Source organism: Triticum urartu, chromosome 2A, assembly GCF_056163025.1.
Source record: "Triticum urartu cultivar PI428250 chromosome 2A, HENAU_Tu73, whole genome shotgun sequence".
Classification (NCBI taxonomy): Eukaryota; Viridiplantae; Streptophyta; class Magnoliopsida; order Poales; family Poaceae; genus Triticum; species Triticum urartu.
Window position 1 is genome coordinate 160,283,051 of NC_141874.1, and position 10,191 is coordinate 160,293,241.

General features: G+C 42.6%; 1 protein-coding gene across 3 annotated transcripts; it reads left to right on the forward strand.

The window, feature by feature from the left end:
• The first annotated feature begins 382 nt into the window (after window positions 1-382).
• LOC125536470 (putative 1-phosphatidylinositol-3-phosphate 5-kinase FAB1C) lies at window positions 383-8,539 on the forward strand. 3 transcript variants are annotated; one of them, XM_048699696.2, is made up of 12 exons: window positions 383-1,161; window positions 1,410-2,132; window positions 2,211-2,364; window positions 2,715-3,053; window positions 3,770-4,229; window positions 4,289-4,560; window positions 4,644-4,975; window positions 5,055-5,181; window positions 5,294-5,452; window positions 5,536-7,011; window positions 7,109-7,366; window positions 7,926-8,539. In XM_048699696.2, the coding sequence occupies exons 1-12, from the start codon at window positions 911-913 to the stop codon at window positions 8,178-8,180; spliced, it is 4,806 nt and encodes a 1,601-aa protein (XP_048555653.1). In that variant the 5' UTR covers window positions 383-910; the 3' UTR covers window positions 8,181-8,539. The 3 variants fall into 3 exon arrangements, with proteins under 3 accessions (XP_048555653.1, XP_048555654.1, XP_087399649.1); XM_048699697.2 differs by having other exon boundaries at window positions 385-1,161; window positions 4,301-4,560; XM_087543523.1 differs by having other exon boundaries at window positions 385-1,161; window positions 1,434-2,132; window positions 4,301-4,560.
• The last annotated feature ends 1,652 nt before the right edge of the window (window positions 8,540-10,191 follow it).

Here is a 10,191-nt window from a genome sequence, read left to right on the forward strand (position 1 = left end):
CTTTTCACATAATCAAACATGACCAAATATTGCAATCGTATAAAAGAATTGAACGGGGACTAACTTTCACTATATCCGGGGTCAAAGTTTTGTCAAAAATAATAGATACAAGTACTATTCATGCTATGTTATCGTCATAAATTTGTTTTTTTCCTGAAGTAAACGGAAATCATTCCTTGGATTTCTTTATACAAGTGCAATACCTAGTCATATTTGATTCAAGAAAAGTTCTAGGATTTTTTATTTTTTTAATAAATTACAAAATTATTTTTAAATATATAGAGGATGATGAAGGCATGAAGCCCCCCGAGTAATCCGCTTCCCTCTACCTAGACTACTAAATTTACCCTCCAAAACGCTGCTCAAGTTCTCCGTCCGCAATTAGTGACCCCACCCCCACTTTCCCTGCTTCGTCCGCAATTACCGCCATTGCCGAAAGCTTCTTCTCGTCACTATACGCACGTCAAAAAGAGAAAAGAAAAAAACTTCTTCTTCTCTCTCCTCTAAGCTTCCCATTCCTCTCAGCCATGCTCTCCTCCCTCTCCGCCGTGACCCCGCGCGTCAACGTCTCGGCAACACCTGCCCTGGCGCGCCCGTAGCGCAGCCGCACGACGGCCGGCCGGCAACCCGACCTATGCTCCCCGACCAGTCGGGCATTGGCTGACCCCCAAATGCCTCACACTAACTAGCCGCCGCTTGTACATAGACACTACCGCAAAGTCGAAGAAGATTAAGGATAGAGAGAGAGAGAGGAAGGATTCCCCGCACGTTTGCCAAATCGGGCCGCCGCTGCCTTCTCGTCGCCGGAGAGGAATTTTAGCCTCGGCGGCGCCCAGCTTTTTTAGTATATCTATAAGTTTTTGTTTTGGTTGATCCTTTTTTTTGGAGTGGATTTCACTGTTTGCGGGCGATGGGAGTGGTGGAGTTCTCGGTGCTGGGGGCGGTTCAGAAGTTTCGATCCCTCATCACCGGCTCCACGCCCGCCGCCGACGAAGAAGCCCGCCAGGCGAGCGCACCACCGTCGCCCGCGACGCCGCCGCGCAGCGGGGGCGTATCTCCGGTGGATTCGCCGCCCCCCGCAGCGAGATCCGGAGGCAGGCGTGCCATCGCCCTCCGCCGCCAGATCTCGTCGCCACAGCCTCTCCGCTGCTACCCTGTCAGGTATGGTGCCATGGCTCGGTTTCACCGCCCCCGTTTAGATATTTGACTTGCTCCAATGGAGAAAAAGGGAGAAATGTTTTGAAATCTCAGCAAGTAAACCGCCTCAACATCTTAGCATGTTAGGTGGATTATTAGAAGGAAAATAACAATCGGTGACTAGTTCATTCAGGGTACAAGTAACTCTCATGGATGATTATATTTTTTGACTTGTGTTTTATAATCGATTAACTTATTGTTCTAATTTGTAGCGGAACTGGTTTTCATGGGTGCAGACGAGCAGATGGAGAGGAAAACGACGGGCCTGGGAAGTTTTTCAGCCCAGGGAACGACTGCTTAAATGACCTCTCAGACACTGACTCTGTTAGCGAGCTCAACCGGTCTATGACCCTAAGCCCCTTGGAGAGCCCGACCTGGATGGTCTGGCAGAATGGCGGCACACGAACTTCCAGGAGAAACGGCCGTTTCAGCCTGGATTCTCTTGAACATGGTACTAAGACCATTGCTGAAAGTAGTGGGGAAAGCGACACAAATAAACATCAAGTTGATTTTGATGCCAATATTTGGCGCCCACCACCGCCGGAAGATGAGGGTGATGATGCCGAGTCGAGAGTATTTGGATTTGACGACGACGACGATGATGATGGGGTTGAGGAGTCAAGCAATCTTCTTGCCCTTGGCTGCTTTAGCACCAACAAAACGGTTGGTGCTGACATGATCACAGATATAGCCCATGCCGAGGGTCTGAGGAATGCTGTACTAGGTCATTTTCGTGCTCTTGTGGCTCAGTTACTGAATGGAGAAGGTATCAGTGTCGGAAACGATGATGGATGCATAAGTTGGCTTGAGATAGTGTCGTCCTTATCCTGGCAAGCTGCTAGTTATGTGAGACCAAATACAAAGAAAGGTGGAAGCATGGATCCTACTGATTATGTCAAAGTCAAATGTATAGCATCTGGGGATCCGACTGATAGGTATGCTCTTACTTCTCCTGCTATTTACATGATTATATGTCTCTCATGTGAAACTCACGGGTAATTCCTTCTACGCAGCAATCTTGTTAGGGGAGTTGTTTGTTCCAAAAACTTAAAACACAAACGCATGATGTCTGAGCATAGGAATGCAAAGTTGCTCATTTTAGGAGGAGCACTTGAGTACCAAAGGGTCACTAACAAATTAGCATCAATAGACACTATTCTTGAACAGGTTTGTACTTTTTTCACTATTCATTTGCACCTTTATTTATATTCCCTCCGTTCGGAAATAACTGATGTGGTTTTAGTTCAAGTTTGAACTAAAACCACGTCAGGTATTTCCGAATGGAGGGAGTACTTGCACAAGGCCTTGCTATGATTAAAAGAAATACTATCCGTTTAAGAAGATGTTTACTTCTACATTATATGCAATATAAAATATCCACATGTGCTCTCATCCTAACCATTCGTGCCAAATCCAACATGTGGTGTGACCCAAAGGTGAACGGACCGCCAAGACCAATTGACATCTTTATAAGAGTAAAGATATTTTTTTTTGCTAAAGAAATGCTCTTAATGCAGGAGAAAGAGCACCTGAGAACGATTGTCAGAAATATAGAGTCTTTGCAACCAAATGTGCTGCTAGTCGAGAAAAGTGTCTCATCGTATGCCCAGGAGCTCTTGGCAAAAGGAATTTCATTAGTTCTAAATGTCAAGAGGCCACTCTTGGAGAGGATATCAAGATGCACAGGAGCTCAAATTGGCTCATCAATTGAAAATATTGCTTCAGCAAGGCTAGGCCAGTGTGAAATTTTCAAGGTGCAGAAATTTTTGGAATTTCCACCAGGAAAGCAGACAAACAGGAGATCAACCAAAACATTGATGTTCTTTGAAGGCTGCCCAAGGCGTTTGGGCTGCACTGTAAGTATCTCTTTGCTGTTCCATGCACTATTCAAAATATCGGCCGATATTTAAGTTAACTGCCCAATTAACCGCTACTCGGTACCTAACCGAATCAAATAACCCCTACTCAGCCCATTAACTGGACCAGCCTATTTATCGGTCCAACAGCCGATAAAAGGCCAAATTATCGGGCTGTCCGATCAATTGCTAGATGGGGTATATAGCTTATTTGGTCCAAAATGTAGCCCGTTTCCCTCCCTTCTCCTAGCCGCCCCACGCTCTAGGTCTGGTCCTCCTGCTCCTTCTCCCGGAGTCTCCTCTCCTCGGTGATCTGTGAAAGGTGATTGGTGATGCACTGATGTGTATGTATGTTGTTGTGCAGCTACCAACCCTTGTCTGCTACTAACGTGTACAATAGCATATCTAGTACATTGCATGTTGCCATGTAGCCCAGGATATATAGATAAGCCCTTATTGACCTACCGATAAATTAGGTTAATAGGCCGATTCGCCGATTAATCGACCGAGCAGCTACCAGTTAACCGATATTTATGCTGAACATTGGTTCCATGTACATTGGATTGACGTTGTGTTGCTAACACCAAGCATAAAACACTTGGTTGATAGATGACCTACAGAGAGTACTAGCTAATAATGTGACAAGTTTTCAGACTGAATTTCTATTTTCTTACACATTTATTATATTTCTAATAAATGTGCCTCAATTTAATTAGGTTTTACTGAGAGGGCCCTGTCGAGAGGAACTAAAAAAAGTTAAGCGTACAGTACAACTTGCAGTCTTTGCCGCCTATCACCTCTCTCTTGAAACATCATTCTTCGCTGACGAAGGCGCAACTCTTCCTAAAGGTCCTTCAAGGCCCGTAATAGAGTTGCCAGATATTCGAGGTGACACAGATTGTTTTGCTGGATCTGCTGGAGTTGGCATGCCTCATAAACTCAAACAAGTACAAGGCGATGATTCACGGATGTTTGAGGAAATTTCTGTATCACCTAGATCATTATGTTTGAATGAGGAAGGTGAAAGTGTCGTCTTTGAGCATAGGGAATCTGGATCTTGTGTTGAGCACAGGGAATCTGGATCTCCTGTTGATGATTACTTACCCCATGCAATTGGTTCGTGCGAAGAGAGTAAAATTTCTCCATATTTCCTTGATCTTGATCCAAGAACTTCAGGTATTGTGATGCATTTTCATGACTCTGTTTGTTTTTCATTGCAAACAATAACCGTCAAGATGTGATACCAGGGAAGAAATGTCAAGAAGTAGACCATTGGAATCATAAACGACATCATGACTGTCCTGCCGGAGACTGTAATGACCAGAATGAATTTTCTGGTGAATTCTTTGGTACCAATGACAACCATCAGAGCATCTTAGTTTCCCTATCAAGCACTTGCATTCCCAAAAGCTTGGTATGTGAGCGTCCACAGCTCTTCCGCATTAAGTTTTACGGTAGCTTTGATAAGCCACTTGGGAGATACCTCCGGCAAGACTTATTTGATCAGGTACATTCCATACTCATCTGTATGTTGATGTTCATTATCATCATATTTTTTGAAAATAATGTTTTGTCTATGTCCTTCATCAGGCATATTGTTGTCCATCATGTAAAGAACCATCAGAATCACATGTAAGGTGCTATATTCATCAGCATGGAAGCTTAACAATTCGTGTTAGGCGGCTTCTGTCTCAGAAGTTGCCAGGGGAGCGTGATGGGAGGATATGGATGTGGCATAGATGCCTGAAGTGCGAACCTAAGAATGGTGTACCACCTGCTACGCGGAGGGTAATTATGTCAGATGCTGCTTGGGGCCTGTCATTTGGGAAATTCCTGGAGCTAAGCTTTTCAAACCGCTCTACTGCTAACCGAATTGCAAGCTGTGGGCATTCTCTCCAGAGAGACTGTCTTCGTTTCTACGGGTACATATCGGCTATATCCCTTACCAATTAAAGTTGTCAATCCTCGAATGAAATCTCAGGTTACCTGTTAATCTATCAGATATGGGAACATGGTGGCCTTCTTCCGATATTCTCCTGTTGATATTCTATCAGTTACCCTCCCCCCCTCCGTATTGTGTTTCAACTGTCACAGTTCACAAGACTGGACCAAAACGGTGGCAGTTGAGGTAAGTGATTTTCTCGAAATTACCAAGTCATGTTCACTGCCTGCATCCTGTGTTTCTGTTTATTTGTTTTGTCCGGGTGAATAATATTATGTCCATGGACTTCTGTTTGAAGATATATGGCAAAATGAAATCCTTACACTGGGAGATATCTGATTTTCTCCATCGCACTGAAAAGAATATTCCAAGTGAGGATGATCCGGTCAAGACAGGTATTCATAGGCAGATAATTGAGATGAAGGATTTGCTTAAAATGGAAAGAAACGAATGCGAGGTGACGAAATTAGATTTTTATTTTTCTTGTTCAAGGGTTACACATGTTTATGTTGATTTTTTAATATATTTTTCCTTTTGCAGATTTTGCTCTTACCTGTTATTAGAGATAGTAATCACCACGTGCAGGCATCAATTGATATTCTGGAGCTCAACCGCTTGAGGCGTGGCCTTATTCTTGATGCTTACCTTTGGGATCGGAGGCTATGTCACATAGATTCACTTATTGAAACAAATGGTAGTGTTTCAAAGAACAATCCTGCTACCGAATTTCTCTTGGACATCAGACTGAAGGAGTGGAAAACTGATTTGCTTGAGGCGGACACAAATATTGGAAAACCCACTTGTTTGTTGCAGTCACCTGGAAGTCCAAGAAAATCTTTGTTATCCAGAGAGGTCTGCTTCAGTGATGACGAGTACAGTATCTCTGGGAAAAAATTGCAGATTGATCTGGTTGACCATCCTGGTGATGATACAGAAGATCTTGACAAGGTCTTCAGCAAATTCAATGGAGAGAAAGAATGGCCATCCACTAGAGCTGCCATTGGTATGGAACCTGTTGAGAGGTTACCCTCACTTGCGTCTATTTTTTCTGATAACATTGATTTAGCATGGACTGGATCCAGTGAGTTACAGTATGATCTTCCACAAGATTTCACCAAAATTGATGAAAATGGATCCCTTAAGTTGTTGGATAACCCAGTTTACAAGAATGCCCCTATTAGAATTCACTCATTTGATTCTACAGTAGCATCCCGTCAGCGAGAACGCACTGGATTAGCTCCTACTTCATTGCATCTATCGTCATTCAGATCTGCTGAGTATTTCGGGGGTTTGACTAGCATCACAAAAGATCCAATGCCAAATATAAGGAGGGCTTGTTCTCAAAGGTCACCTGGGGCGATAGAGAAATTAAATGTTATTCTAACTCGTTCACCCACACATATCTCGTCCGCTTCACATATGGTTGATGACGGGGCACGGCTGCTGCTGCCCCAGATTGGCAATGAAGATGTTGTTGTTGCAGTCTATGATGATGAACCCACCAGTATTGTTGCATACGCCATGACTTCAAATGAATATGTGCAGAAAGTCACACGAAAACTAAATTCAACTTCGAGTTTTTCACATCTTCCAAATGCCACCGAGTTAAACCATGGACTTGAGCAGTCATTGCCCTCACAGGAAAACAATCTGGATTCTGAGGGAACTCACTTTAAGTTTTCTTTTGACGACGAAACCCCTCTTCCTGCAGATAATGCGAAGTTCTCTGTGATTTGTTATTTTGCAAAGCATTTTGCTGCGCTTAGAGATAAATGCTGTCCAAAAGATATTGATTACATTCGTTCACTAAGTCGCTGCAAGAGATGGTCTGCCCAAGGTGGAAAAAGCAATGTTTACTTTGCAAGAACACTGGATGAGAGGTTCATAATCAAACAAGTCACCAAGACAGAGCTGGACTCTTTTGTGGAATTTGCTCCTCAGTACTTCAAGTATTTGATGGAATCCTTGGCCTCTGGTAGCCCAACTTGCCTGGCAAAAATAGTAGGATTATATCAGGTTTGTTGTACTTTGCCTGGCCCATGACCCCCCCGCTAGTTGTAAACACTAAAAAATGTCCCTAGATTTGATTTTGCCGTCTTTGCATCTAATTCAGGTTAATGTCAAGGGCTTGAAAACTGGGAGGGAAGTGAAGATGGATCTAATGGTGATGGAGAATCTTTTCTTTGAAAAAAAGATACCTAGGGTGTATGATCTGAAGGGTTCATTACGCTCTCGCTACACATCCGGTGATAGTAAAGTCTTGTTAGATTCAAACCTCATAGAGGCACTGCATACAAAGCCTATATTTTTAGGGAGCCGAGCAAAGCGAAGATTGGAAAGAGCTGTCTGGAATGATACTTCGTTTCTTGCGGTATGTTATATCTTGTTATGCATGCTGTTTTAACCAATATATATATATATGTATATATACATATATATGTGTATATATATATATATATATATATATATATTGAAGATCTAATGAAACTTCAAGTTCCCACATGATTAGCACCAATTATCCTCTGCCAATTGTACTTTGTCTGCTATATATGTCTTCTGTGCGTACTGTTTAACTGACTTGACAGTCTGGGATTTGCATAGGTACAAACTATGCATTTTAAAGCTTGTATGAAAGAACACTGTTTCTTTAATCTTCATCTTCCACACTCTGCATGCCTTGCTTTTAGTTTGCAAATAATGTAGTTACTAACAAGAACCATCCAAGTCTACCAGTCGGCTTTCTGAAATGATCATGCTAATCCAACCCTTCCCTCACCTTGTTATATATTTATTTATTTCGAAAATGGTATTGCAATATATACTTATTTTGGAGTATTTTTTTTTGTGAAAGCCATGTGACTCGTAAGTGGCAATTTTAGGAGTTCACGTATTACTGAAAAATGACGGCTGTAATTCTATCTGCTTTGCAGTCAGCGGATGTCATGGATTACTCACTTCTTGTTGGAATCGACGAGGAGAAGAAAGAACTCGTCATCGGCATCATCGATTACTTGCGCCAATACACCTGGGACAAACAGCTTGAGACTTGGGTGAAGGCCTCTGGCATCCTGGGAGGCCCCAAGAACGAAGCCCCCACCATTATATCCCCGATGCAGTACAAGAAGAGGTTCAGGAAGGCCATGTCCAAGTACTTCCTCACCGTCCCTGATCAATGGACCTCTTAACAACTACTCGTAGCGATTAACTAGACCGCCAGAAGCGTTGTGGCAGTAGCGAATGTTGCGGTGAGGATCAGCTGATTCATTTTGTACACAGTTGTGGCAATTGGGATGTAGGCATAGATAGGATCACCCTCTCCCTGGATACCAAGCATGCTAATTGCAGTGTCCAGCCAAAGATAGGAGGTGTGATCGTTGTACATTGTGACCAACATAGTTACTAGAGAAAGTTATCATATAATCCAGAGGAAGGTACTTCTGCTACATTAGGTTGTATGCTACTACCCCAAAGTAGAGAAGTGTGCAATATACAAAATAAGTGCATTCATCGGCACACTTACATATCATCTGGATTGATTTTTGCATTGATGGGTCCCAGTTGGGTTTTGATGATTAATAATATGGTAATTAAAAGGATTAATAGTCTATCAGCTTTATTTTAGAAACTCAAGTCTATTTTGATTTTAGAAGAATTAATGGGCCCACTTTTTGTGCTTACTACTTACAGGTGGTTGGTTGTGTTTGATGAATAATGGTAATGTAGGTAAGAGAATTAATAGTTTATCAAATTTATCAAGATAGGAGTAGTTCATTTTGATGAGTAGAAGCATTGATGGTGCCCACTTTTTGTGCTTACAAGTTACACCCTTTTTGTTCCTAAATAGTGTTAATTTAACTTGCGAAAACATCTTACATTTAAAATTAGAGGTGGTACAAGTGGTTGGTTCTGTTTGGTGATTAATGATAAGGTAATTCAGAGAATTAATAGTTTATATCATGTTTACTTTGGAAACTTAGTTCATTTTGGTGAGTAGACACATTAATGATGCCCGCCTTTTGTGCTTACAAGTTACAAAGTGGCTAGTCCTAAAACACATAGAGATGAGACAGAATAGCCCAGGTGTGATTGAATACTTCATGGAGGTAGAAGTGGTTCTTCTTCACTGCATTGTGTGTAGCAATCATGTTGTGAAGAATAGAACCAAACTGACACTTAACCCATTTGTGGTTGCGATCGACCTTCTGGTGAAGACCGAGGAGAAGGTCACGATCAGTCATCACCCTTGGAGCTGTGCCTTGATGATTTTGATTTGAGGCATTGGCGGCAGAGTCATGAGTGGCAGAGTCATCATTTGTGGAATAAGATGTAGCTTTGCGAAACTGACCATCCAATGGACGAATGCCTTCATCAATAATAACAGTAGCCTTGCCCTTTTCATCAGCTGAGTAAAATGTCCGCTTGAGGACTTCTAATGGGGGCAAGTAACTGACGTGATTCTGCAAGTCAGCCTTGTAGTTGATTGAAGACCTTGATCTGAGGAATCTCATAATCCAGGGAGCGTAAGGCTTCAACTCAAAAGGGGATAAAGCTACATTTGCCAGAGTCCTCATGAAGAAATCATGGTAGTTGACAGGAATGCCACGAATGAGGTTGAATAGAAGATTCTTCATGATACCAACGACCTCTTCTTCATTAGAGTCATGGCCCTTGATTGGACTCAAAGTCTTGGACAAGATGCGATATACAGTCCATGACACATAAAGCAATTCCTTCACGAGGAATTTGGTTCTTGAGGCTTGACCAGGCTTCAGCGGCTTCATCAACACTTGCATATAGTGGTCAGTAAGTTCAGGTTCGTGATAGATACAACGTGCACCTTCAAGGGAAGGACTGACATGCAGGGCATGAAGCAATTCAGAGGCCGGTGCTTTGAAGTGAGTATTCTTTGTCATCCATTCCAATACCCAAGAGTTCACATCTTCAGCATTTCTTGTGATGTGCAGCGTTGCATAGAACTGAAGAATTAGTTCTTCATTCCAATCACATATATCAGTGCAGAAGTTGAGCAGTCCAGCATCGTGAAGAACACTCAGGACTGGCGTGAAGCAAGGCATTGATTCCATGTCCACATGAGGAATATGCGCATGGTTGAAGACTTTGTCCTTATCAAAAAGTAGTGAAGAATAGAAGTTTTCTTGGCTGGCAGTCCAGAAACGCTTCCTTCTAAGACGAGCA

What these genes read in the sequence shown, in the direction of transcription:
- LOC125536470 (XM_048699696.2), top strand. Translation starts at nt 911, where the DNA reads ATGGGAGTGGTGGAGTTCTCGGTGCTGGGGGCGGTTCAGAAGTTTCGA. An exon ending in TCTTGATCCAAGAACTTCAG is followed by an intron (nt 4,230 to 4,288) that starts GTATTGTGATGC and finishes ATAACCGTCAAG; the next exon opens with ATGTGATACCAGGGAAGAAA. An exon ending in ATGATACTTCGTTTCTTGCG is followed by an intron (nt 7,367 to 7,925) that starts GTATGTTATATC and finishes TCTGCTTTGCAG; the next exon opens with TCAGCGGATGTCATGGATTA.